The following is a 27,716-nucleotide window of genomic DNA, read 5'->3' on the forward strand; positions in this document are numbered from 1 at the left end:
CTGCAGGTGGAATTAAAGAGATGCTACCCAAATAGTTCAATCACATAAACAGCAAAATCTTTTGCATCAAAATTAAATAAAACCACTTGTGCGTATTCAAATAGTTATAGCGAGTTTAGTAACTAATGCGAGTGCCTGTGGGACTCACAACACTAATTATGGACATTTTAAGAAGGAATATTTACGGCATTGACCGACAGAGGGCAGATAAGATAGAATTCGTCAGGTCTAAAGAGATACCGCAAAACTAGCGAAGAAGACATGGAACTAGTCTCATTTCACACTACTCGTCTATAACACCTACTAATAACAACTTAATACCATGATGTTTGGTGTTGGTTAAACGGTTAATGACCGCTTGTGTAGAAAGGAAGCGGCAGACGACACCCAGACAGGTAATTGATTGAGTCGGAGCCTGAGTAGACTGTGATGGGGACCGCTAGCATGTGTTAGCCACGGCAGGCTAGTATTAAGAGAGGTTGGTGCCGCCGTTTAAAAATGTAAAATTTTAAAAGATAAATTCTAATTCAAACAGCAGTAGCCTGTACCAGTTCTTTTCTTATTGGCTAAGTTTTCATTCTCCAAATGTAGGTTAAGACAGATGTTGCGTTTAAAAGGCGGTGGTTCTTCAGAGGCTAGGACGTGATACTACCAGTTACACCGTGCTGTCTGGCTTGAAACTCACTATTTGTGCTGTACTTTTCTCTCTTGAATGACAGGACACTGGAGCCATGGCAGCTGCACAGTCTGTGCTAACGTTTGCAGTGTGCGTCCTCGTGATAACAGAGCTGATACTTGCCAAGAAGGACTACTATGACATACTGGGAGTGCCTAAAGGGGCCACAGAGCGCCAGATAAAGAAGGCTTTCCACAAGCTTGCAAAGAAATATCACCCAGATAAGAACAAGAGCCCTGATGCTGAAGTGAGATTTAGGGAAATTGCTGGAGGTACAGCTGATTTGTTTATTTTGGCGTATTTTGGGAAAATTCGTAGTTATCTGGCATGTCTTGGATATGATTGTTATTGTAATGTAGCGTTTTAATTCACTATCAAACAGGAAAATTGATATTTAGACTGTTAAAATTTATATTTATGAGTGACAAATGAAATGTGAACAGTACAATGTGTGAATCTGATATTACTACTACTAATAATAATAATTAATGATAAGGAACACTGATGCATGTTGGGGTTTTCTTGGTGGCACATGTTGATCCAATGGATAAGTTTGTCCTTTAATTGATCACCAATTACCTATATTACAGTTTGGTTAGTCATGCCTTTAGTCGGGGCTTTTTCAGCCACACCTTTTTTAATGTTGAGATAATAAAACTCCCTCACTTTGACTGAATTTTGTGTTTCTGTATTTCTGTGCAGCTTATGAAACTTTATCAGATGAGGCAAGAAGAAGCGAGTATGATCAGTTCGGGGACACTGACGCGTACTTCGATGGGGAGACGCAAGGCAAACACAGACAAGGTGCCCACCAACCTTTCACCTTCAGTTTTGATGACATATTTAAGGACTTTGACATCTACAGCCAGAACAGACACGCCCGTCACCGAAGACACTTTGATGAACACTCCAGGTCCCACAGCAGACATAAAAGACACTTTCAAGGTGGTTTTGGAGCCGGGGTTATCAATGATATGTTTGATGATATTGAGAGAATGTTTACTTTTGACAGACACACCAAACAGACTGAAAACCGGTTTCATGGTACGTCGAAACAGCACTGTAGAACAGTAACGCAACGCAGAGGTAATATGGTAACTACTTACACAGACTGCACTGCATCATAGGGTGCAATGTAAATGGCTTAAAAAAATGCCTTAAAAGCATACAACATATTTGTATTTTTCAAGTTGAAGAAAGCCAGTTGGTTCAAAATACTGTGAAGCGTGAACATTTGTGTTAAGCACTGACATTCAGGAATGACAGGCACTGAATAAACAGGCAATTTAGCTTAGTTTTAAAATGAAATAAGCTATCTTTTTCCAACATATTTCCAGCATATTTTCACTTGTGAGTGATTGTTGTAGTTTTTTGCTTAGTGGTGAAGTAAGCAGTTTTGTCAGTATTTTTTCCAAGCACCTTCTTTTGATAATGAAGTTTAAAAACATTATCTTGTTACAATTGTGGAAAAATAAATAACATAAAATTTAAGAAAAAAAATATATGTTGCTCAATATTGCACAGAAATGTATGTGTTACGAGTTCGCCTACCACTATTTTGTACAGGTTCTTTGTAAAGGGTTTGTTATTTTAACTCCACAATCACATATACTGGCAGAAACAGTGGCAGCCAGCAGTGTTTTGCTTGCAGCTGTCAAATGAGCAGAAACAAAAAACCTGTAAACCTCCACATGTTGGTTTGTCTAACTTGTGTTTTGGAGTTTTTACTTGAAATAATAAAATATTCTTGTACTCTACAATGCTGGACCTTTTATGAACACTATGATCATGAAATTACAGCCAGTTCAAGAAAGAAATTGGTTGATAGCTGGAAAAGCCAAAAATACAAGTAAGAGAGGATTGTTTGGGACTTGGATTTAAGTGGAAATTGCTTCATCTAGCCTCAAGATAATTTGTCAGATACAAATGATGTTGATTCAAATAAAATATGTTTCACAAAGGTTTTGCAGGCCTAGCAGTGGTTCTCTGATTCACTGAGACCCACAATGTTTCTGACATGTATTACACAACATACCACAACAATGTATTGCCTCCAATATTCATTAATCATTAATAACTAAAGTTTATATTTAAAGAAGTCAGCACAATAGTATCAGCAAACGCTAGTATGCTGAACTTAACATACTCATTTTTTTAATTTGAGTTGTCATAAATTAAAACGCTTCCTTATTGCTTAAAAATAAATTGTCAATGTTGCATCAGTCTGGTTGTGTTATTTCCATTAAAAACGTGTTGTTGTGTTAGGGTATGTGTAAAGTAAATTGTGGAAGGACTGTTAAAACTGAACTACCTCGGAAGCATATAGGCTTTTAATGCCTCTTGTGTACTACAAGCATCAGTGCTGGTTGAGTTTAACACTGTTAATATTCCTCATTAGTTCGCTCCTGTATGAAGTGCACTTGACACTCTGCTATAATGTAGTAAAATAAGCAATAGCCAGGGCATAATAAAATGTCCAGACAAAACTTTGAATTAGAATTTAATTTTTGTCTGTGTTCCTATAAATATTTTGACGCTCACCGTGGTTACTGTTGCGTTGCGGGAAAAATAATTATTATTGTGGGAGTACGGCTCACGATGTAGCCTCTAGGAAATGTAGTTCGGCAACAATCGAATCCCGAGAAAGAGGCGTAGCTGCGTTTGACTGTCGTGAACGTCAAGTCCCATAATGCAACTGTGACTAACTACGTGCGTAGATGTCCGATCCGAAGACAAACCAGTAGCTTTTAGCTGCGGGACATTGAATGACTTTGTACCCGTGTGCGTTAAGAAAGTTCTCTGTTTGACAGGTTTAGAATCGGCGCTAATGGAGGCACTTATACCTGTCATAAACAAGCTGCAAGACGTATTTACAACTGTCGGCGCAGACACAATCCAACTGCCGCAGATAGTTGTTGTGGGAACACAGGTGAGAGACGTCACTTTGCTTGAAAGCTAACTTTTAGTTAGCCTGCAGCAACTTATTGTTTTGACTCTTTGTTTTCACCGCAGTTTTTCTTTCACTTTCACGCAGACACAGTACTATTAACTGTCCATAAAAGCATAACGTGGATTTTTAATTGTTTTAGTTTACTGCCATAGTAAACTAAGCAGGGTTACGGTTGACAGTTTACAGTAGTGTTTATCCACATGTTCTAGCCTTGTGGTTAGTCTCCAGAAAACAAAATCAAGTGCTGTTTTTCTTAATCTAGTTACATAAACAATTTGACCAGCCGTCTGTCGTTTTTATGGAAAACACAATTTGTACTTACGACTTTATGAATAACCTAGACTAAATTTAAGTTTGCCAATTTCTGAAGAACACCTATCTACAACTAGTGCATCCCATCAGTATTTTATCTGGCAATTCTTTAGAGATTTAATATACTATTAGTTATATTTATCGCATCTTTGTTAATATTACAGCGGTGAACAATTAATTAAAAACGTCTTTCACCCTACTGTACCCAAGTGCAATTTAGCAGCACCACAAAAACTATTACTGACATGAAGTCAACATCTATAATACAGTTTCTCACTACCTTGTGGAGTAGTGAGACATTGAAGCCTACGTGGTTTAAAGTGGGAGGTTTTGCCTAAGGCTAATGGGATGTGACTGTCTCAGACGTATTGGCAGGGATGTGAGGGTGTTAGAGTAAAACCAGGCAAGCCAAAGGATGTTTTTGACCCATTAAGACCGGATGCAACGTGCTTGTGTCTGTTCTTTTAATCTTTGTCCTTGTCAATGCTCTGCTTCAGTTAAGAGCAGCTCAGAGATTACACTGAAGGTTTTAATAATTGTTTTTTGTGTGTGTGTCTTGTCCATCATTAGACCGACTTATAGCAGTCAGATCAACTTTAGGTTTACTGCTACAGCTGCTGCTCCTACTGTGGAAGATTACCTGGCCGTTTATGTGCATTTTGCTAGCTATGTGAAGTATTTCACTTTACACACAGTTTCGTTAGAGATGACTCAACTACAAACTGAATCAAGCCTACAGCGCTATGCAAGTGTCTCCTTAAATATTGAAGAATCTGGGCAAGTGGAGAATAAAAGAAATCGTCACAGGCCTAAAAACCTACCTGTAGCAGATGCACAGTATCTGAAAGTCATGTCCTTTTTTTCTGTATGCTGAAAACAACTTTTTCTGGCCAATGAATGAGTCATTCATACTTGAGCCTTTTATATGAGGTGATTTTGTTCTCCACCCAAAAGGAGGGAGTGTGTAATTGGGTTTGTTTGACTGTTTGTTACCAGTCTGGTGTCCAGTTTTCTAAGTACTGTGTTTAAATTTTGCATGGTGGTAGATACCAATAAAAGCTCGAGCTGATTTAATTTTGGTGAAAATCGGGTCAAGATTACGCCCTTTGGGGGGAGTTTTGTTGTTTATGATCTTGTTGTTGTTACTTTCTACAGAGCAGCGGGAAGAGTTCGGTTTTGGAGAGCCTGGTTGGCAGGGATATTCTGCCACGAGGGACTGGTGTTGTCACACGCCGGCCTCTCGTCCTCCAGCTAGTGCACATCGACCAAGAAGACCGCAGAAAACCCACAGAAGAGAATGGTAACATAACTGTCCCCTCTTCTAATTTTTATGTCGAAAATGAACATTTATATTTTTCTAAATAGTTAGTTTTAAAGTCAACTTTTTACACATTTTCAGCCTTTGGTGTTTTCTAACGCATTTTTCAGACTGGCATTTGTTTAGTAGTTGGATTAGTCCACTATGCTTCCAATTTTCTGACAAAATTTACAGCTTTAATAAAATGTAAAATAAAGGGAGCTCTTTAAACAGATTCTTAATTGCTTTTTATTGTTAGAGCAGTTAGAGTGACTTCGTATTGATGGTGTTATTATCTCTGATTGAGAACAGATGCCACCCGCTTCTCAGTAAAAAACAAAAACAAGGAACTGAAATGTGCCAAGATCCTGCGTGTAGTTTGTCCTGCCCTCTGGGAATGACTGCAGAGTTACTCTGCATTACTGCAGAGTCTCATGCAGGGGCTGCAGATTGCCGAGTTAACTCTTTTCTCTCCTGTCGTCTCTCTTTAACTGCAGAATCCAAGAAAAACGGACGCCTTTACAAAGGTCTCCTTTTCCCATGTTCTGTATCCCACTGTGTTTGTATCTTATGTAATCAGCCCCCCCACCGAATCCAACGCTCCCCACCACCCATCTCTTTTCTGTATTTGTCCCCATCTTGCTTTGTATTTGTATAGCTTTTCCAAAACTGCAAAACCATGTGGCTTCATCTCATGCCCTTCCGCCCAAATAGGCTGGTGTCTGTCATTTGAAGTTTGTTAGAGAGAGTTGGCATATTCTGGTCAAAAAATATACAATTGTGTTGAAAATAATTATAAGGGCCTCATAGAGCAGCTTCCTTCAGATGAACAACAGATCCCAACCTGTTGATTATTGCATCAAAAATCAGCTTACTTTGATTTGTTTTGTTTTTTTAAATAGCCTTTCTAGGTTTCTGCTTTCCAGAATGCACTTTATTTTTGCTTTAGGTTATTTACTTCCTTTACTGTTATGTGAGAACAGCTCTTCAGCTGTGGCGCCTTCTCCTCTGAAGAGTTTATCTTTCACATCCTTGCCGGCAGAAAACACATTTAAATCAGGGATGTAATAATAGTAACGTTTGTCTCAAGGCCACATCTATCACGTAATCTGTATCTAAAACATCTGTCCTCGACTTTGTATTTCTGCAGGCATCGATGGAGAAGAATGGGGCAAATTCCTACACACCAAAAACAAGGTAGACTTTTCAGCCTATTCTCCACAAGGTTAACACTCTCATGCCCATGCTGTACTGTGTATTAGAAACATCTGAATATTTCAAATACAAAGGTGAAAAAAGACACATCTTTGTTCTTTGCCCCATATTTACTTTGGCACATATGCATTGAACAGGACGACATTTTCTGGTTTTGCGGCATGCCTCAAATGTAAAACATGTTACAGGATCAGGCACACACACCCTTTCAGCTGCTAAAAATATCTTTTTGGCCACAGGGCTAATGTCCTCCAAAGCTACATTGTGTCTTTTTCTGAGTTTCATTTACTGTAGTTCTTCATGTTTGAACAAATAAGCTCTTATGAGGTGCTGAGAGCCTCGTGATATCAATTGGATTTTCTCAGGATTTCTTTGTAAGTGTTCCCTGTCATGTACTTTCTGCTCCTCCCAGCTGTCCTTGTCTTTTCAGTGTCAACAAATGCTTTTTAAAATTAATGTTGCTCATTCTTACCCCCTTAATATTCATGGTTAAATCATCTTTTCAGATCTACGCAGATTTTGAGGAAATCAGACACGAAATCGAGACAGAAACGGAACGAATTTCTGGCAGTAACAAAGTGAGTGTCAAACATGAATGGAGAAAATGGATGAGCTTTAAATGTCCACACCAACCTGAAAGGTGCTTTATTATGTTTGCAGGGAATTAGCGATGAACCCATTCACCTAAAAATCTTCTCTCCACAAGTTGTGAATCTCACATTAGTGGATCTTCCTGGCATCACCAAGGTAAGACAAGTTTGCTAAGCTATTTGTACGTTTTATAACAGGAACTAGGAAGCATATTGATCCATATTGTACATTAGCTGATTTAATGATTTTTTCTTTCTCCTTGCTCATGTATCTCTGTCCAGGTCACATTCATTGATTATTCAGATGAAAGCTAGTTACATGTAGCTTGAAAGGACTGATAAGTGTTAAATAAATGTGCTTACATGAGTAGTTATGTGGTTGTAGGCTTTAATACCCCACTGCTATTTATTAATCAGCTGTGGTCATCTGCCATGGATAAAGTCTACTTGTATTTGTTAAAACAGGTACCAGTGGGCGATCAGCCAAAAGACATAGAGATCCAGATCAGAGAGCTGATTTTAAAGTATATCTCCAACCCCAATTCAATCATCTTGGCTGTGACTGCTGCCAACACAGATATGGCGACATCAGAGGCTCTCAAGGTGGCCCGTGAGGTTGACCCTGATGGTAAATGGCATCCCTGTTTTGCTTTGGTTTCCTCTTCTCTCCTGGTTGTTTTTAGTTAAATCAGCACAAGCATTTATTTTCATTTCTCCCTCACACGTGCTCTTTGCTTTTCTTTCCTCAGCAGTGGTTTTTTTAACATTGGGTTTGTGCGTTCTGTGTTTAGGTAGGAGGACGCTAGCAGTGATAACCAAGCTTGACCTGATGGATGCTGGTACGGACGCCATGGATGTCCTGATGGGCAGAGTCATCCCTGTTAAACTGGGCATTATTGGAGTAGTAAACAGGTATCGGTGCAGTGAGTGGTCACACAAGGCAAAACTGCGCCTTTTAAGTTCAACTCAGCCTCATAGTTATTTTTGTTTGTGCACTTGATCAGGAGCCAGTTGGATATCAATCAGAAGAAGCTGGTGGCAGATTCTATTCGAGATGAACATGCATTCTTACAAAAGAAGTACCCCTCCCTCGCAAACAGAAATGGAACCAAATATCTGGCTAGAACATTGAACAGGTATGAAAGTGATACATTATGTATGTATTTAAATTTGAAATATTGACCTTTTTTTTTTAGCCTAATTGTTTGAGTTTTAGTCCCTTCCTGACAAGATGAAACAGCACTGGCTACACTAGTCCGTAACAAGCCTGCCGACTTCCTTTCTTATTACCACAGGTTACTGATGCACCACATCAGAGACTGTCTCCCTGAGCTGAAGACGAGGATCAATGTGCTGGCAGCGCAGTATCAGTCTTTACTCAACAGTTACGGTGAACCTGTCGAGGATAAGAGTGCCACGTTGCTGCAGATTATCACCAAGTTTGCTGCAGAGTACTGCAACACAATAGAGGGCACGGCCAAGTACATCGAGACAGCTGAACTGTGAGTTACACAACTCTAAACTGCATTTACTTTGTTATGCCACCAAGGGGCGCTAGCATCATACTTTCCTTAATGAAAGCCCATTCTGCATCTGAGTGTGCTTTAATGTGGTCCTTTCTCCTCCTCAGGTGTGGTGGAGCACGGATTTGTTATATATTCCACGAGACGTTCGGTCGCACGTTGGAGTCAGTCGATCCTCTGGGTGGTCTGACAACCATTGACGTGCTCACTGCAATCAGAAATGCAACGGTTGGTTTCTGTGACATCCGTTGATTTGATAGTCTTAAAAGGCACTTTTTTCAAAGCTTACACTTTAATTGCCTTTGTCAGGGCCCGAGGCCGGCTCTGTTTGTGCCCGAGGTTTCGTTTGAGTTGCTCGTGAAGCGGCAGGTCAAGCGTCTGGAAGAGCCCAGCCTGCGCTGCGTGGAGCTCGTTCACGAGGAGATGCAGAGGATCATCCAGCACTGCAGTAACTACAGCACGCAGGTCAGACACGCCCTCACCAGCGACTAAAGCACAGAGGTGTGCTGTAATTGCCGAAGGTTGTAACATTAGGCTTTCATTTTGATTGATTGTTCATCATCTCTGCAGGAGTTACTGAGGTTTCCAAAGCTTCATGATGCTATAGTAGAGGTGGTCACATCCCTTCTCAGAAAAAGGCTCCCAGTCACAAATGAAATGGTCAGGAACTCCTCACACTTGTGGTATTTATAAAGGAAGTTAACAAACAGCCCCTAATCTGAAAAACCTATTTTCTGAATCGATTTTCAGGTACATAACTTGGTTGCCATTGAGCTGGCGTATATCAACACCAAACACCCCGACTTTGCTGATGCCAGTGGCCTTATGAACAACAACATCGAAGTAAGAGATTGGCCACTACTTTCATTTACATTTATTTAATGCAGTGTTTGTGTAATCCTCTTTTGTCACCTCACACTGATTGTTTTTAATTATGATTTTTCTTTTCCAGAAAAGGGAGAATTTTCTCTTCTTCTGCTTGTGATATTTTTCAAAATTTTGTTTTTGTAGGAGCAGAGACGGAATAGACTGAGAGATCTGCCCTCTGCCGTTCCCAGAGATAAGGTACAGTTTGTCTGTCTGAGAGTAACTGCTTTGTGGTAACGCACTTTAACTTCTTCTTTCCTGCATATGTAGATTTATTTAGTCAGGGCAAAACCAGCTGTTCACGTATACATGCATATATAAAGTTATAAGAATATAATAAAATATACAAATAAAAAAATTATGTGCTTTCAGTCTGCTTAACCTGAAGCTGCCCAACTTGTATGTCGGGCATTTCTTCTATCTTACTGTATGTAAGGCTCATGCACACCTTCCGCTTATAGCTCCTGTCCATGCTCCTCTCCTTTCTTCCTCATGTCTTTCTTTAGTCCCTTAGAGGTCCTGGGGGGCAGTCTCTCTCCCCCACCGAAACTTCTGCCCATGAGGGCGAGGTCACTAAGGTGTGTCTTGTTCATTTCCCCTGCCTGTGTCTACATCTGCCCACCCCCAGACTTTCTTTGATTCCTTTAAAATCAGCCAAACTGTGTTTCTTTGGCTCTTACACTTTGATTTGCATCTAACCCTATTTTCTGCATGCTGGTTGCACGGATAGAAAAAGCACAATTCCCAGCTCAACTGAAATGACATGAGGTTTTTGTTTGTTTTGGGGTTTCTTTTAATGGGGAATTGAAGAAAACCTTACTAGCACTGGTAGACTATATGATATGGACACTCTTTGTAATTTTATTATATATTCACTCCAAAGAAAGATATTCAAGATCTGGTTTAGGTAAATCTGTTACATTTTGTGCCAAGAGCCATTACACTCAGGATTTATATCAAATTTTATATAGTTAAATAACTTTAAAAAGCCTTTGTGTCATGATTGCTTCACCCAGTCACACACTGCCTGTCATTTTATCCACACATTCCCTTTGCTTGCTCAGTTCACAGTCAGGACAATGAGCACCAATCTGGATGAACGTCTTTGTACTGAAGTCAAAGAAGACCTATGGCATGCTGATATTTGAAGCATGTCAAAAATTATCAGGAAATTCCTTCTGGATGTGCTCTGTTTTTTTTGGGTTTTTTTTTTAATGTTGGATCAGCTGATGATTTTACTTGTTTTCATTACCTCTTATATCTCTCCCCTCTGTAGGGAGCAGCCAGTGTTTCTCAGAGCTCTTCTGTCAGTGACCAGACAGACAGTGGCACGGGCAACTGGAGGAGCATGGTGAGAAAGGGCGAGGAGATTCCAGCTGGTGACAGGGCCATGCCCCAGCCTCTTATCACTGCAAGTCCCCAGAAGGGCTATGCTGTCAACCTATTAGATGTGGTGAGAACTCTGCATTTGTATAAGCAGGTTTAAAAATTGTTTTTGCTCGATGGCAATATCTGGTATTGGTAAAATGTTCTGTAGATGTATTGTAAGTGCACTAATCTGCCGAATATTATAGCTATTAGAGTTTCTCTTATTTCATTGTCAGCCTGTTCCAGTATCAAGAAAGTTGTCTGCTCGGGAGCAGAGAGACTGTGAGGTCATCGAGAGACTCATCAAGTCTTATTTCCTCATTGTTCGGAAAAACATCCAAGACAGGTAAGGATTCACGGTTTTTCATCTGCAACAGAGTAAACGTTAACATCGTTAATCCTTACTATACGTTTTACTGCGTTTGGCCTCAGTGTACCAAAGGCAGTGATGCACTTCCTGGTGAACCATGTGAAGGACTGCCTGCAGAGTGAGCTGGTGGGTCAGTTATATAAGACGACGCTGCTGAGCGACCTGCTGACAGAGTCTGAGGACATGGCTCAAAGACGCAACGAGGCTGCTGACATGCTCAAGGTGACAGATTCATCACAAAAAAGCATGAGCCAATGTCATACAAAGTTATATTTTATCCAGTAAATATAATATTGTGGCGTGTTGAGGGAGCAGCTAGTTCTCTCTCATCATGCCCTAGGACGTGCTGCTGTTTAGATGTTCTTGTTTTATTGTTTATGGTTACGTTACTTTTAACTATTATCTTAAATGTTGTGTTTGTACTGCGGTACAAAGTCACTGACAGTTATTGTTTTATAGAAAGAATGCAGTACCATAAATGAGTTCTGTTACGCTGTTATTGACCCTCGAAGCACAGTGTAGCACCAGCAAGTGTTTAATAAAGAGCTCCCCCTACCAGCTTGGGGTCAAACAGCAAGCTCAATCTGTGTGTGGAGCTTCCTTGTGAAGATTCCTCTGCATGCCACAATATATAACTTCTTTTTCCAAAGACAAAGAAATGTCTTATGAATTAGGAAAAGCCTTAACTATTTAGCATGCTTTGTTATTGCAACATTAGAGATATACATGGTTCCTCAGTGCTCTGAAGTTATTGTTGCACTGACTGTTCTGTGAACACAGCATCTTTCTGTACAAACGTTCATTTAGACATTTGTTTGAAGCCAATATGAGGCACGAGAAATGAATCAATCTAGCAGATGATTTTTCAAATCTTTTTAGCATAAAAATCCCTCTACTTACCGCAGTAAATCAGACTTGTGATTCTCTTGTGTGACTTGATGGAGAAACTGTACATCCCAGTATGATCCTAATGCGGTGTGATGACGACATTAAAATCAGTTATTAGATTACATCTGTCTTCTCATCTCTGTGTCTAGGCGTTGCAGAAAGCCAGCCAGGTGATAGCAGAGATCCGAGAAACCCACCTGTGGTGAGGATGAGCAATCTTCAGCAAGCTCTCTTCATCCTTGTGGGGACCCTCACTGTCTTCATGTGGACCATCCCACCTCCCTGTCGAGTCATGCAGCAGCTCAGGCTGTAGAGACAACTCAGAAATGCACTGGTGTGGATATGTGTATATGGAAACATAGTTTTAATGTACAGCAAGGAAGTAATAATCAGGGGAAGTACATTTTAGTCACTCGCCATCGGCATCACGTATACTTCTGTCCTAGATTATTATATTTTTCTTAATGTAAGTAAAACAGTACATAAATAATATTATACATCACGACTATGTGGGGCCTTGCTGAGGAATATGCGCTCCAACTGTAGATTTTGATTAAAGCTACAAATGAAAACTCATGTGACACCATGTATATGCCCTCTTTATTGGATTTTGAAGTAATTTGTGCACTGCAATGCACTTTTTTGTAATTGTTAACATACCCCATACCAATACATCATACATTCATTATTTCTTTATTTCTTTATTTTTAAAGCGACACAAGAACAATGCAAAATTAGACACATTTGCTGTTCAGTGTGAATTTTTGTGTAAGAGTTATTATAGTGGACAGATTTACACAGAAACACTTGTTTTGTACTTTTATGACCATAGCAACTGACACATAACCTTACACAATAGAAGAATGAACACATGGACAATAGACACCAGGGTCCATCGCTGGTGTCACCGTTTGCCTCGACTCTATCTTGTAGCAGCTTTATCTCACACGGCCCATCTTGCCTTTTCCACGACCTTTGGCACTGAAAAGGTTCAGGATACCAATGAGTTTAATAAACACGGATATCATATAGTTTCATTATTTAGCAATTCGACATGCCATTACCCAGGGTACAGATGTTAAAGACGGAAATACAAAGACTGTGGGAGTCATGAGATGATGTGGAAATGATTAAGTTGGTAATATTTTAAGTGCAGAAATTTTAACCGCAAACATTTAAGGCTTTTGACTTCATGGGGGTATGCTGTCAAGCTGCATGCTGTTTGTTTAACAGAAAATAAATTCAAACTATAAGAACAGGGTACGTGATGTGTTTTTCTAATAATGTCACAGATGATAGATTTCTCGAGTATCCGCTGAGCTGAGTGACACTGTTTTTTAGAACATAATACACTCATAACTGCGGTCTCTGATCTATTTTCTGATTGTGAGTGGTGAAATCGTATCTTAGAAAAGTGTGAAATGGAGAAACAGAAGCTTTATGTAAGACAAGAAACCTTAGAAGGTCATCAAAATAGGAAGAGATCCAGCGGGGGAGCTGTGTGCTTACCTCTGGTGATCCTGAACACGAGAGAGAAGCAGGTTGATCTGCAACGGCACGTAAACATCTCCTCAGTGTTTCGAAATAAAAAGGCTGATAATCTTACACAACGGGGTCTAACGTGAATCGTGAAACTAGCAAACCACACCAACAAATATCAATAAATGATAAATGCAGGATGGTTGCCTTCAGGTGTTTCTCGTGCTGTTGGTCATAAATACACTCAATGTTCTATTTTGTCTTTTTAAATAATGACAGTAATATCACAGAACGGATTAATAGTTCATGACTTACATCATATTTCTGTCTTTTGAGTTTCTCACTGAGGTCGAACTTCTCAGCCTCCAGCCCCATGAGTGACTCCCACAGTTCTTTGGCTTTATCCCTAAAGTAGAAATTCATACCAAAAACGTATCAAATTACCTGTTACTATTAAATATGTTGCAGTATTAACACGAGTTATCTGTGGCCAATATTTAGAAACATAATGAACTATGAATACTGAAGAAGCCCTGCATAGTGTTGTCATACTTGAGTTTATCCTCGCTCAGGTGATCAACGTTAAGAGCTTTCTTGCGTTCAGCCAGTATCTTCTTCTTCTTCTCTCTCTCAGTTGTTTTCTTGCCTCTTCTGGTGTCACTCTGCTTAACATAACATAAAGAATGAGCATGAATCCGCCTCAACATTCTCTATGTATTATTATTATTAACTTATTTTAAACTGCATTCCAGCATATGTACAAGTAATCCTGAAGTCTTCAGAGAGCTGGGAATGCTCAGTTTCAGACATTGTTTTCCACCTTCAAGGCTTCTGTTTATCAAAGACAGCCAATCAAAAGAGAGAGCTTAATGGGAGAAGAGTCGTAAAGGTGGAGTAGATAAAACCAGCTTTGTGGGTAAACTGAGGGGCCCAGTACTTTTAACTGTAAATCATGCAAAGCTACTGCAGTTGGAGCATCACAGTGGACTATCCACTCAGGTGATCCATTCTTATTAAGTCAAGCAAGCAGATGTCTGCTTCATACTATTCTAATTCTGTCATTCACAGGAAACTGAGAGACCTTCTGTCCACCACCGTACTGCTGAGACATGTTTGAGAGGGCCTTCTTCTTCTTTGCGTCCTCATCCATCTTCTTCCTTTGTTCCTCCTGCTCCTTACGCTCCTTCTCCTCCTGCATGCAGCACAAGCCAATCATTCAATACTGTTTTAGCTGCAGGTGGAATAATAAACAGTAGACTGAAGGTGTAAATCCACGTCCGTACCGCAAGTCTGTTCTGTCTCTCCTTTTCTCTCTCCGCCCTGATCCTTTGCTGCTCGGCTCTCTCAGAACGACGCTTCTCCTAAAAAAAAACAACAACCAAGAAACACACAAAGGTGCGCGCAGTCACGGTGAACTTCAGCCGGGTACAGACACTGTGACTGCTCTGCAACCAACTCACAATTCTATTAACGAGGGCAATGAGTTCTTCTTCCTCTTTCTTCCTCTGGACGAAGTGAGCCTCGATCAGAGACTGCAGCTCAGCTAGATCCTTCTCCTGACGTTTCCTGTAGATATCCTGCGTCAAAAAACCAAACATTGTGAGAAATGTGTCTGGTCAGTTTCAAACAGAGAGACGTTTGATGAGGCTGACTCACATCAAAGTCCACCTTTTCACCATCAGGGATCTTCGGGGCCGAAATGTTTGCCATAAACCTGCAGGTGTGAACAGTTTATCGTTGAATGATTCGTCCTAAGTGAGGTTTAAACTGCTCAACGTAAGGGAAGTTAAGAAACGTACTTAGGCTTGGTCTTTGAGTCATCTTGTGCTGATGACCAGGAGCACACATGATTAGTAAACTGGGAATGAAATCAGGTGTATAAAATAATGGGTAGATGCAATTTTCTTACCATCTTCTTCCCTGGAAGAGAGCAGAAACATTGCCACAATTAAAAATGTCCTCTTAATTACACAATAAAGAAATGTTGCACTCATAATAACATGAAGATAAAAAAAAAGTGTAAAATTGATCACATACTGAACCTCCCCGACTTCTTCTGTGTCAGACATTTTGTTAAGGGTGAGCTCTGCAAAATGGACACCCTATTAGCCTATATTTACACCAACAACTATTTCTGATCATTAAGCAGCATAGTAGATCCTGAGATAGCAACCGTTCACACAGTTTACAATGAGGGTCAGCGTTGGATCAGATATCATAGCCTGGCCAGAGTTGAAGATGTCTATTCTGATCTTTAACTGGACAACAGCAGCAACACAATAACTGGAAAACACTCCTACTCAATATGCCCAAATAAAACACTTCTGTATGCGTATTTAAAGGGTACACACATAGTTATTCAACTAAATGTGATCAAAGTCCTGTCACAAGTTTGAAATTACTGACGACAACTATAAAAAAGTGTTTTATTACTGTGCAGATGGTGATGCTGTAGGCAGAACGGCTTCAAATGTAAAGTTAATATCTCCAGTTAAGTTTGAAGTAAAACATTGAAATTCTACTCATGTATAGAATGTGTTATTGTCTACTTATTATTATCTGCTTATTATTCTGCCAATAACAAGTTTTTATTATAACAAAATGTAAAAGTAAGCAAAAATGATGAATTTATCAATAGTGTCTGTGTGCGTACATGTTCAAGCTGCTGTACAGTCACAGAAGATGTTATAAAGATGCCATGGAGACAGTTTTGTTGGATTTGTAATGTGGCTTAAAAAGATTTCAGCATGCTGCGAAAACAATCCAAGACCAGATTTCATTCAGTGATAAACTAACTGATCGATTAATTCAGTTCAATATTTAAGGTTAAACAAGATTTATTTGGTAACATTTCCCCACACAGAGCATGCGTGCTCTTACCTGTGACCCAGACAGAGGAGCTCAGAGGCGAGCGACAGACTCCAGCTCCTTGAACTTAACAAACAGGTTAAGCATCAAGGATACATAGTCCAGCCCTTCTGACTCATGTGATTGCAACACCCTATGGCTGATCAGTCTATTGTTAGAGAGCTGGACATTACAGACACACAAGGAACTAGATACTAACACACACACACACACACACACACACACACACACACACACACACACACACACACTCATACGTGCTACATGTTTTGCAGGTAGATTCCTGCCTCGTCACCCTCCACTGTGTTTTCAACACACCATAATTTCACAAATGGTTACAAATGACAGCATTTCCTTTCATTGGTTAAAATTAAAACAGAACCAGAACTTTTTTTCCTCCATTTTTTTTTATTGCTGAAGCCATACATACAATATTTGTAAACAACTCAAACAAGGCAATCAATAAAAAAAATGCTGAAAGTGTCACAATACATTTAGGCAGAATTGAACGTATGTGCACTGCTGACAGGAACACCGGGTTACATTCACTGTTAATTACAGGCTTTTTTTAAACAGAGTGCATGTTGCGATTGTCTTGCAGGTCTCTAATGTTTCTGCAACGCATAAAAAGCTGAAGTAGGTGGCATGTAAATGCACAATAGATAAGCAAAGCAGCCAGACTATAACCTGTTTGTTGAATACAATAAGATTTGTTCACTGAACTGTTGTTACAGTAGATACTTGCATACACAAGTATTCATAGACTTTTTTTTGCAAAAAAAAAAAAGCCATAACAGTAACAAAGCTGGATGTTATTCGTGAAAATGTTTCACGCAGCTGTAGCAGGCCTAGGCAGGATGTGCCAGTGTTAACTTATGATTTGAGGTGTGGATCCTTGTGTGTTTTTTAATTAGAATTTTAATAAGAGCGCCTTTATCAAGGCTTATCGGCTTTCTAACTATTATCGTGCATCATCCATTTTGGAGTTGTAAATTTGACTAAATGACGAGTGAATGAACTAAGAGCCAGTTGCCTTTTGAAGTTAATCACGAGGTGAGTGATCAGATAGTCTGTGTTTTCTCTGTGTGCTCTTCATACTACATCCGAAGAGTCACACTGATGCCATGCTCACAATAGGAATAGAAACTACAATGTTCAGCAGGTAAAAATATTTATCACGTCTTCCATTTTTAGTGAGTACGTTTGCATGACAAGGTATTTAAAAATGAGTAACAGAACATGAATGTCTAATAGATTAATCCATCCAGTAGACCAGGGGTTGGGGAATCCAGGCCTCAAGGGCCGGTATCTTGAAGGTTTTAGAAAACCTGTAGGACACTGGCCCTTGAGGCCTGGCGTTCCCCACCCCTACATAGATGTTGATATATTTCTCTCTTGAAGAGCTGAATCACTCGGATAGTTTTGCCATCCTTTGCGAACATCAAAGTCATTCATTTAATGGTTTATTTATGAGTGTTTGTGCACAACTTATTATTGTTAAAAAAATATTAAAAACTTTTATCAAAATTGTAAACATTAGCCAAAGAGATTTCTTTATTGCTTCACAACCACAGACTTGTTAATTACGTCTAACTGATCTATATTAAGTACATGCAAAGGCCTTATTAAATACGTCAGAAACCCTTTATGATGGATGCCTTAGTAGAAACTAAAACCTACAAAACAAGTAAATTATATACAAGCTTTTCATCCAATATCCAGCTGTGGAGTACAGTATACTTTCTATGGAATCAAAACCATAACTTTCATCACAAAAAGCAGTGTGCATGTATCACTATAAAGCAAGAATACTAATTACTGGGTATAAGCTATATGACATAATGTCAAAGCCCAAATGCACCATATGAATTATAGACCTGCTAATGAGAGCTGAAAGCAAAATAACTTGCAGAATGCTTGAATGAAAAATAGTGACAGCAACAGCTAATGGACAGTTTTAGTTTACTACTGAGTATTAACCATGTAAAAACAATTAGAAAGTGTAATATTCTTTTAAATTTCTTATAGTCACATATCAAGTCAAGCCATCATCTTTTCATTTTTGATGAAACTCTTGAAGCATGGCTAAGTCAAAATAGGTGGCAGTGCAAAGGTACTGATACTGTAAAGCTAGAGCTGGAAGACTTTGACACAGGAATCCCATTATGTCATTCCCTTCTCCCTCATTGTGATGCGAACCTCATGCAAAATACGGGCGTGCTGAAGAGGAACAGGTGTGAACGTAGAGCAGCAGAAGTGTGAGTTTGAACAGGTGTAACTGGGATGTCAATGGTTAGGGTCTCACTCCTGCTATAAAAGAAACAGAAAGACATTAAAGATCAGTTTCTCATTGTGTCCATTGCTGATAAAGTCACTGTTAGAGTAAGGTGAGACACCACAGGTGAATATGTGAATATAAACAGAACAGATATCACCTTGATAAAATCCCACAATATTATTTACATTACATACAAAAATTTACTATTTCTTCTGCAAGTTTCTAAAATTTTATCGAAATAGACAACAATGTGCATAATAACCAATATATAAATCTGAACAATGAATAAATTCCAAATGTTGTAAATTTTATTTTGTTGGTACAAAAATCTTCTTTGATGTTGGAAATCTACTTTTATCCCTTAATGAATAAAAAAATATTTTAAAATAGAGAAAAGTAGAAAAAATGCCATGTTTTTAAGGTATAAACTATTTTATATATATCAGCCTCTAAATGGTATTAAAACAAACTTTAGTAAAATCATTGAGATTACAAAACTAAAAAATGCTTTTCTTGTTTCCAACACCACGCTTCATGCTTACACTGTACTGAAGTAACGGTGCACGAGTCACGGTCATAATCGTTATTTTCGTATACTCTGCCTTAGTGGTGTGTTTTATAGAGCAACCTGAAGCAATTTCTACAATGCTGTGAAAAAGTATTTGCCCCTTTCAGATTTCTTCTTTTTTCTTTTATTTTCTTTTTTGCATATTGTCACACTTACATCTTTCAGATCCTCAATCGAACAATTTTTTTACACTTTTTTTGGAAAGCTGTGTTCACTTTAGCTTGCCACACTTAGGCCTGATTCTTGGCAGATCTGTTAAGTCAATCAAACAGAACCTGTCAACAACCTTCCACAAAATGAAGGAGCCTAAAAGATCTTAAAGAAAGAAAGAAACTTAAAAACAATGAGAAACAAAGTCACTGACATCTATCAGTCTGGAAATGCTTACAAAGCCATTTCTAAGGCTTTGGGACTCCAGTGAACCATGACGAAGGCCTTTATCCACAAATGGAGAAACCTTGGAGCAGTGATAAACCTTCCCAGGGGTGATCGTCCACGAAAATTACTCTGAGAATGCATCTACAAGTCATCCAGGAGGTCACAAAAGAACCCAGAACACTATCTAAAGAACAGAAGACTTTACTCGTTAGATTAAGGTCATGATTCAACAATACAGAGTTCCAAGGAGAAAACCACTGCTGACCAAAAAGAACACAAAAGCTCGCCTCACATTTGCCAAAAAACATCTTGATGACATTTGGGAAAATATTCTGTGGACTGAATAGACAAAGGTTGAACTTTTTGGAAGGTTTGAGTCCTATTACATCTGGCATAAAACTAACACAGCATTTCATAAACAGATCATACCAGCGGATCATACTTCAGGACCTTGACGAACCATAAATTCTGCTGTCTAGCAGAAATCCTGAAGGAGAATGTCAGGCCATAAGTTCATGGCCTGAAGCTCAAGCTCACTTAAGTTATGCAATAAGACAATGATAAGAAACACACCACCAAGTCCACCTCTGAATTGCCCCCCAAAATAAAAATACAAACAAAATGAAGGTTTTGAGTAGTCTGGACTTAAATCAGATTGAGATGCTTTGGCATTATCTTAAGCAGGCCGTTTCCATCCAGTGTGGCTGAACTAAAACGATTCTGCGAAGAGAAGTGAACCAAAACTGCTCCACAGCAATGTGAAAGACTCATTGCCAGGTATCACAAACACTTAATTGCAGTTCCTGCTGCCAGTGGTCACACAACCAATCATTAGTTTTAGGGAGCACTTACTGTTTCACACAGGTCCAGGTTGGTTTGGTTAACCTTTTCCCTTAATAAATGAAATTTTCATTTAAAAGCTGCATTTTGTATTTATGCTTATTGTTAAAATTTATTTGAATATCTGAAACATGAAAGTGTACCAAATATGCAAAAAACTAAGAAATGAAGGAGGACATACTTGGCCATGTTTGATATGGGCCTCAAACATTTTAACAGACAATTTAACAGACAATGCTTCCACAGATACAAGAGGGGAAAGCAGCTTAAAACTGTGCATATTTTCCTTCAAGTGTGTCAACTTTAAAACATAAAGATCATCAGCCACTAGCCTCAGCATCATTAATCCATGCTTTCACGACCATTGTTCTCTATAAATACAATATAATGCATGTTCAGTGCCGCTCTTGTTGTTGTTCAGAGTTAGGACACTTTGCTTTGTGACTGAAAGCTGTAACTTGGTCATTTGCCCTTTACTTCATTGCTCAGCCGTCTATTTCTGATGAAGAAGTTGGAAGGCTACAAGCAAGGAGTGCTATTTAGAGTTGAAGTTGACACTCGACAAACACTTTTCCACTCCTATTGTTCACACTTTGGCCCAAGCACTGATGCCTTCATGTCAGAAGAAACGTGATATTTGAACACGAAGAAGCAAGGCAGCTTTATTATGCCAAAGTCAATATCTTTTTCATGATTTATGTTGTAAAGTCAAACGTTTTAACTTGTCCTATGTAGCTGTGGTAGCTCATCTTAGGTTTTTATCATTAGCGCTGAGTGAATAAGCCTGGTGATCGAGCCCGATTTGCTTCTTAAATGGCTAGTAATCCTTTTCAGCAGTCAGTTGTAATGTGACAATCAAGCAGCTGCACTCTGGTATGCCTGACAGCTCTCTGACACTCCGCACGGTTCCCCAAGTCCAGGTGGAACTTGGGGAACAGCCCACAGCAAAAACATGACAGTCATCCCAGGAGTCTGGAACTTTCTTTATACTGGGAAACAAGGTCAGGGTGAGGGTTTTTTTAAATATAGATCGCAGTGCCACAGAGCTGAGCCCATGCCCAAAAATCTCCAGCAGCAGATTTGATTTACAGTGAGCAGCTACGCTGGTAGAAAGAGAAGTTGGTGGGTAGTAGTAGTTACGAGCTCCTGCTGGGCTATAAATCAGTCAAGGCTTATTGTACTTGTCCAGTACATGTTTTGAAGAGCAGACACACTTCATCTCAAGTTTGCTTCCCCCAGGACTGACCAACATAAAGCCCTGGTTTAACATGTACGATGTTCAGCTTTGCAGTGTTAAAAGAAGTATTCACTTTGCCCGAGTGAAAGTAGAGCTAACCCCAATGTAGAGACACTAAAAATATCTCCAGCAAAAGGACTAATTTGATATTTTAGGAAATGTGTGTTGTCATTCGCCCTTTACTTTATTCTAGGCTGCCTATTTCTGATAAAGGAAGTGGTGACCTATACCACACTTAAGTTTGTAAATACAAAGCTACAGCTATGTCTGTGAAGGAAGAAAGGAAGGAAGAAAGCTACAGCTAGCAGTTGGTTTGGTTACCAAAGGGGTTCTGGTCATTGGAGACTCCATGAACAGGAAGTCACTGGATAAAGACAAATAGTCTAGAATTTAACCCACTTGAAATCACACGCAGATTTATTTTCTTTTAAAGTTTCTAATGACCTTTTAACTTTTACCAACTCGGGAGATTCTGTTATTTTAATATTATTAGACCTCAGTGCTGCTTTTGACACAGTAGATCACAGGATTCTTATCTCTTGACTGGAACAATGTGCCGGAATTAAAGGGCTTGCTTTGGAATGGTTTAAATCCTACTTATCTAATCGTACTTTCTCTGTTAGATTCAGAGACACATTGTCTCCAAAGACGACCCTTTTTTGCGGGGTCCCCCAGGGCTCTATCCTTGGTCCAGTCCTTTTTTCAATTTATATGCTCCCGTTGGGATCTATTTTTAAAAAATATGGAATTTCGTTTCACTGTTACGCAGATGATTCTCAGATTTACCTTCCACTAAAATGAAAATCTGTGAATCCTCTGAAGGGACTGTTTGATTGTCTAGAAGATGTCAAGGCATGGATGGCTCTAAATTTTCTAAATCTAAATGAACAGAAAACTGAGGTCATTGTCTTTGGTCCTTCTGACCATTATGACCATGGCCCCTTAGAAAGTGATAAAAAACCATTTGCAAGAAATTTAGGGGTGATTTTTGACAGCAATTTAACATTTCATAAACAGATAAATAATGTAGTCATAACCAGTTTCCTTCATCTTCACCTAATTACAAAAGTTAAGCCCAGACACTTCACACCTCCTCTATTCACCCTGCTCACTCCCCCCCACCCCCAACTGCAGTATCCAATACACACTCGACACAAGGCTCCAGCCTGTCTCTCTCAACCACCCAGGTTAGGAGGGAACTGAGGAGGATTAATGGCAAGAAGGCAGCGGGTCCAGATGGCATCAGCTCGAGGGTCGTCAGGTCCTGCGCGGACCAACTGTGTGGGGTGATGGAGCACCTCTTCAACCTGAGCCTGAGGTTGGGAAGAGTCCCACAGCTCTGGAAAACCTCCTGTGTTGTACCAGTGCCAAAGACTTCACGCCCCAAGGACCTCAACAGCTACAGGCCGGTGGCTCTGACATCCCACCTGATGAAGACCCTGGAGCGGTTGGTCCTGGCTCAGCTTCGGCGCCTAATAAGCTCATCACTGGACCCACTTCAGTTTGCCTACCAGCCTGGCATTGGAGCGGATGATGCCGTCATTCACCTCCTACATCGTTCCCTCGCTCACCTGGAGACCGCTGGAAGCACTGTGAGAATCATGTTCTTTGATTTCTCCAGTGCCTTCAACACTATTCTTCCCTCGGTTCTAAAGGACAAGCTGGTGAACTCTGGAGTGGACCATCACCTCACTACCTGGATCCTGGACTACCTCACCGACCGACCACAGTATGTGAGGACTCAGGGCTGTGTGTCGGACAGGGTCGTCTGCAGTACGGGGGCCCCACAGGGAACGGTTCTGGCTCCGTTCCTCTTCACCATCTACACTGCAGACTTCTCCCACAATTCCACCCAGTGCTTCCTGCAGAAGTTCTCTGATGACTCTGCAATAGTCGGCCTCATCACTGATGGGGACGACAAGGAGTACAGAGGTCTGACCCAAGACTTTGTGGACTGGTGCCAGCTGAACTACCTCCAGATCAACGCCAGTAAAACCAAGGAACTGGTGGTAGACTTCCGCAGGCACAAGCATTCTCCACTGCAACCACTGAACATCCAAGGTATGGACATTGAGGCTGTGGACAGCTACAGGTACCTTGGTGTTCATCTGAACAATAGACTGGACTGGACTCATAACTCAGACGCCCTCTACAGGAAAGGGCAGAGCAGGCTGTACCTGCTGCGGAGACTCAGGTCGTTTGGAGTGGAGAGCCCACTCCTGAAGACCTTCTATGACTCTGTTGTGGCTTCTGCTATCTTTTATGGTGTGGTCTGCTGGGGCGGCAGCATCTCTGCTGGGGACAGGAAGAGACTGAACAGGGTGATCCGAAGGGCCAGCTCTGTTCTAGGATGCCCTCTGGACCCAGTGGAGGTGGTGAGTGACAGGAGAACGGCGGCTAAGCTGTCATCCCTGATGGACAACATCTCCCACCCCATGCAGCAGACTATGACAGCACTGAGCAGCTCCTTCAGTGGGAGACTGCGGCACCCACGGTGTGGGACGGAGAGATTTCGCAGGTCTTTCCTCCCCACTGCTGTCAGACTCCATAATAAAGACTTTAACTGATCAAGCACACACATCCATACATATGCAATAATACTAAGTGCAATAATCCTTTCTGGCATCGTTGTATTTTTACTCAGTTGTATATAGTATTTGTATTTGTATTCTATTTTTATCTTATTGTATATTTATTTTATTTTATTCTACTGTATATAGTATTTTATTTTATTCTATTCTGTACAGTTGTGTACTGTATTTATTCTTATTGTATTCTAATTTTTGCCTCATAACTTTTGCACTGTCCACTCCTGCTGTGACAAAACAAATTTCCCACATGTGGGACTAATAAAGGTTATCTTATCTTATCTTATCTTATCTTATCTTATCTTATCTTATCTTATCTTATCTTTCTCTGTTTCAGAGATTTTGAGAAAGCGATCCATGCCTTCATCTCATCTCGCCTCGACTTCTGTAATAGTCTCTAGTCTGGTGTCACCTCTTCATCAACTGGCCGACTGCAGCTAGCTCCTAACTGGCACACACAAGCGAGATCATATATCTCCTATACTTGCATCACTACACTGGCTGCCAGTCAGCTTTTGAATTGACTTTAAGATCTTAACACTTGTTTTTAAGTCGTTGCATAGACTAGCCCCTACATATCTTGCTGTCAAAGGAGCTTGCAAAGAAAGCCCCTACATATCTTGCTGATCTCCTAACCTGGTATTCTCCCCCAAGATCCTTGAGGTCTGCAGACCAAATGCTTTTGGTTATCCCTAGGTCCAGATTAAAACACAGAGGAGACCGGGCATTTGCTGTGACTGCCCCCAAACTTTGGAATACATTGCCTTTGATTATCAGATCCTCCCCAACACTGGATACTTTTAAAAGTCGTCTAAAGACCCGTTTTTATTCTCTGGCTTTTGATTCATCATGAGTTTGTTACTATTATTCTTTTTTATGATTTTATTCTCTTTTTATGATTTTATTCTCTTTTTATGATTTTATTCTCTTCTAAAATACTATTCTGTTTTTTTTTTATATTTATTGCCTTGTCCATGTTATTGGACAGTACTTTGGTCAACACCTGTTGTTTTAAAACTGCTATATAAATAAGTTTGAACTTTGAACTATTGTTTTTTAAATGATCGGTTGTTTGCCCTAATTTCCCATCTCTGTAAGCTAGCTAGGTGTCACTTCATATTAACTCTACCATAAGAGAGTCTATCTGTTTAGTATTTGTTAAACCTTTTCTCTGACATTAAACAAGGAACAACTATTAAACTCTTTTAGTGGTATATTATAGTTATGCACAAGTGTTACTGTATGTTAGACTATTTATTTTTACTTGTGCAATGATAAATGTTCAGTATTGAGTAAGGGTACTTAGTTACATTTGACCACTGCATACAGTCACTTCAGAAGCTTACCATTAACGAGAAAACTTGCCTCCCACAGCCACCTGTGCAAGCAGAAGGAATAAAGGAAACAAAATAAATGAGGGAAGACAAATCATCTACTGGTATTCAGGCAAATTATCATCTAAGTATTCACAGTGCTTTCTTTTTTCCATATTTTGTTCCAGATGGATCAAATTCATTTTTCACCTCAAAGTTCTTCATACAGTGCTCCATAATGAAGGTGAAGGTGAAAAAAAAATGCTTGATACATTCTCTGACATGTATTAAAAATAAAAAAATAACATGTACATAAGGATTTACAGCCTTTGCTCAACACTTTATTGAAGCACCTTTGGCAGCAGTTACAGTTTCAAGTCTTTTTCAATATGATCTTAGAGGTTTGGGTCATAGTCCTGGTGGAAAATGAACCTTCGCCCTAGTCCAGAGTGCTTTTGTGCAGCTTATCATCAAGTACATCTCTGTAAATTGTTGCATTCATCTTTTCTCTGACCCTGACTAGTCTCCCAGTTCCTGCTGCTGAAAAACATCCAAAAGGATGATGCTGCCACCACCATGCTTCACTATAGGAATGGCACTGGCCCGGCCATGAGCACTGTCTGGTTTCCTCCAGACATTACTCTTGGCATTCAGGCCAAAGAGTTCGATCTTTGTTTCATCAGAACAGAGAATTTTGTTTGTTGTGGTCTGAAAGTCCTTCAGGTAAGCATATGGCAAACTCCAGGTGGGCTGTCATATTCCTTTTGCTGAGGATTGGCTTCCATCTTGCCACTCATACAGGCCTGATTGCTGGAGTGCTGTAGAAATAGTTGTCCTTCTGGAAGGTTCTCCTGTCTTTATCAAAGTCACCATCGAGTTCTTGGTCAAGTCGCTGACTCGGGCCATTCTACCCTAATTTCTCAGATTGGCCGGGCAGCCAACTTTACCAAGAGTCCAAAGTTCTTCATTTACAGGTGATGGAGGCCACTGTGCTCCCAGGGAGCACAGTGGCCTCCATCAGTGGCCAGAGAAATTTCTGCACTTTTCCCCAGATCTGTGCTCAATGCCTTAGACTTCATGGCTTGGTTTGTGCACTGTCTAGTATGGGACCTTATATAGACAAGTGTGTGCCTTTCCAAATCATGTCAAATCAACTGAATCTACCACAGGTGAACTCCAGTTAAGTTGTAGAAAGATGTGACAGATGCTCAGGATGCATCTGAGCTCAGTTTTGAGTATTTTTATTTATTTATTATATTTTGTAATAAATTTGCAAGAATTTCAAGCAATCTTTTTTCACTTCGTCATTATGGTGTATCGTGTGTAGAACTTTGAGGTGAAACACAAATAAGACTATAACATGACAAAATGTGGAACGAGTGAATTACTGGAGCAGCCGTGTATCTTATGTTTTTACTTAAGATTCCAAATAAGTAACATCAGCTTGGAGTCACATTTTCACAAATGACCACTTTCACTCATGTATTAGGTAGACTACATCAAGAATAACAACTATTACCACATCATTGTAAATCCTTTAAAACACTAACATTGCCCCTTCAAAGAACAGTGTCTGTGTCTTTACCTTTCCAGGCGTAGAGCCCTTCTTTGCTTCCCACATGCCACGCTTATTGCCCACATCAGCTGGTTTCACATCCTGTCACAAACAAAATGCACAAAAAGATTGTTAGCCCTGGGAAGTGCCAGAAGAAATATTTAGACCAGCTACTTAAGCAAAAAGTATAGAAAAGAAGAAGCTTTTATCCAAAGAAATTTCTCAGCAGAAAGCACAGAGGTACTATGAGTAAATTGTCTCAAATGTTCTCCTCAACCTACTTTAAATTAAATCAGATAACTGAAAGTGTGACCATTTTTATGGTGAGGAATGAGAAAAAGTAGCAATAACTTGGACTGTCTGTAAAACATTGGAGAGCTTTCCTTATCGGTCCTCTAACAGATTTGAAGGGCTTTATAGAACTGCTTTCATCCTGAGAAGACAGTGATTCCTTAGTAAAGGGTTTAAGTGACATGTTTAAGCAAAGGAGAACTAAAAACTAACATCACATGAAGTATGAAGTCATCAATGTCCAGGGAGTAAATGTACCAAATGA

At 39.8% G+C, this 27,716-nt stretch overlaps 4 protein-coding genes across 11 annotated transcripts in view; 2 read left to right on the plus strand and 2 right to left on the minus strand.

Moving 5' to 3' along the window:
* Positions 1 to 219: 219 nt before the first annotated feature.
* On the plus strand, positions 220 to 2,637 carry dnajb9a (DnaJ heat shock protein family (Hsp40) member B9a). Of its 2 annotated transcripts, none has more exons than XM_082540835.1 (3): positions 220 to 395; positions 720 to 948; positions 1,379 to 2,637. In XM_082540835.1, the coding sequence occupies exons 1-3, from the start codon at positions 351 to 353 to the stop codon at positions 1,801 to 1,803; spliced, it is 699 nt and encodes a 232-aa protein (XP_082396961.1). In that variant the 5' UTR covers positions 220 to 350; the 3' UTR covers positions 1,804 to 2,637. The 2 variants fall into 2 exon arrangements, with proteins under 2 accessions (XP_082396961.1, XP_082396962.1); XM_082540836.1 differs by having other exon boundaries at positions 380 to 478.
* A 726-nt stretch (positions 2,638 to 3,363) lies between these two features.
* On the plus strand, positions 3,364 to 12,632 carry dnm1l (dynamin 1-like). Of its 4 annotated transcripts, XM_082540831.1 has the most exons (19): positions 3,365 to 3,605; positions 5,094 to 5,238; positions 5,733 to 5,762; positions 6,386 to 6,432; positions 6,957 to 7,028; positions 7,111 to 7,197; positions 7,506 to 7,668; positions 7,832 to 7,952; positions 8,045 to 8,176; positions 8,336 to 8,542; positions 8,671 to 8,791; positions 8,873 to 9,028; positions 9,134 to 9,223; positions 9,314 to 9,406; positions 9,575 to 9,628; positions 10,707 to 10,883; positions 11,035 to 11,144; positions 11,231 to 11,390; positions 12,206 to 12,632. In XM_082540831.1, exons 1-19 carry the CDS (start codon positions 3,504 to 3,506, stop codon positions 12,260 to 12,262), a joined length of 2,124 nt encoding a protein of 707 aa, XP_082396957.1. In that variant the 5' UTR covers positions 3,365 to 3,503; the 3' UTR covers positions 12,263 to 12,632. The 4 variants fall into 4 exon arrangements, with proteins under 4 accessions (XP_082396959.1, XP_082396960.1, XP_082396957.1 ...); XM_082540832.1 differs by lacking the exon at positions 5,733 to 5,762 and having other exon boundaries at positions 3,366 to 3,605; XM_082540833.1 differs by lacking the exons at positions 10,707 to 10,883; positions 11,035 to 11,144; positions 11,231 to 11,390; positions 12,206 to 12,632 and adding an exon at positions 9,937 to 10,670 and having other exon boundaries at positions 3,364 to 3,605.
* Positions 12,633 to 12,644: 12 nt separating this feature from the next.
* Positions 12,645 to 15,449, minus strand: tnnt2d (troponin T2d, cardiac). Its single transcript, XM_082540837.1, has 10 exons — positions 15,445 to 15,449; positions 15,335 to 15,362; positions 15,192 to 15,249; positions 14,996 to 15,112; positions 14,819 to 14,896; positions 14,617 to 14,727; positions 14,088 to 14,197; positions 13,851 to 13,941; positions 13,566 to 13,603; positions 12,645 to 13,037 (listed from the first exon to the last, which is right to left on the minus strand). The coding sequence occupies exons 3-10, from the start codon at positions 15,243 to 15,245 to the stop codon at positions 12,995 to 12,997; spliced, it is 642 nt and encodes a 213-aa protein (XP_082396963.1). The 5' UTR covers positions 15,246 to 15,249; positions 15,335 to 15,362; positions 15,445 to 15,449; the 3' UTR covers positions 12,645 to 12,994.
* Positions 15,450 to 16,797: 1,348 nt separating this feature from the next.
* The window catches only part of LOC309710639 (uncharacterized protein), a 32,529-nt gene continuing 21,610 nt past the window's right edge, over positions 16,798 to 27,716 (minus strand). For 3 of the 4 annotated variants that reach the window (XM_082540277.1, XM_082540279.1, XM_082540276.1), the window contains exons 15-17: positions 27,191 to 27,262; positions 25,639 to 25,670; positions 16,798 to 18,713 (exon numbers count right to left, since the gene is read on the minus strand). In XM_082540277.1, coding sequence (XP_082396403.1) covers positions 25,641 to 25,670; positions 27,191 to 27,262 — 102 coding nt within the window. In that variant the 3' untranslated portion in view covers positions 16,798 to 18,713; positions 25,639 to 25,640. The remainder of the gene's footprint in view (positions 18,714 to 25,638; positions 25,671 to 27,190; positions 27,263 to 27,716) is intronic. The other variant, XM_082540278.1, reaches the window with a different exon arrangement.

The sequence above is a fragment of the Aulonocara stuartgranti genome, assembly GCF_965226115.1.
Source record: "Aulonocara stuartgranti genome assembly, chromosome: 7".
Lineage (NCBI taxonomy): Eukaryota > Metazoa > Chordata > Actinopteri > Cichliformes > Cichlidae > Aulonocara > Aulonocara stuartgranti.

Excerpts from the sequence above, each read along its gene's own strand:
- tnnt2d (XM_082540837.1), bottom strand. The coding sequence starts at position 15,245 with ATGGCAAACATTTCGGCCCCGAAGATCCCTGATGGTGAAAAGGTGGAC. Across the intron at positions 15,113-15,191 it reads GTGAAAAGGTGGACTTTGAT|GATATCTACAGGAAACGTCA; the intron begins GTGAGTCAGCCT and ends TTTTTGACGCAG. Across the intron at positions 13,942-14,087 it reads CTGAGCGAGGATAAACTCAA|GGATAAAGCCAAAGAACTGT; the intron begins GTATGACAACAC and ends TTTCTACTTTAG.
- dnm1l (XM_082540831.1), top strand. The coding sequence starts at position 3,504 with ATGGAGGCACTTATACCTGTCATAAACAAGCTGCAAGACGTATTTACA. Across the intron at positions 7,669-7,831 it reads CCGTGAGGTTGACCCTGATG|GTAGGAGGACGCTAGCAGTG; the intron begins GTAAATGGCATC and ends TTCTGTGTTTAG. Across the intron at positions 7,953-8,044 it reads ATTATTGGAGTAGTAAACAG|GAGCCAGTTGGATATCAATC; the intron begins GTATCGGTGCAG and ends GCACTTGATCAG.
- dnajb9a (XM_082540835.1), top strand. The coding sequence starts at position 351 with ATGACCGCTTGTGTAGAAAGGAAGCGGCAGACGACACCCAGACAG. Across the intron at positions 396-719 it reads GGCAGACGACACCCAGACAG|GACACTGGAGCCATGGCAGC; the intron begins GTAATTGATTGA and ends CTTGAATGACAG. Across the intron at positions 949-1,378 it reads ATTTAGGGAAATTGCTGGAG|CTTATGAAACTTTATCAGAT; the intron begins GTACAGCTGATT and ends ATTTCTGTGCAG.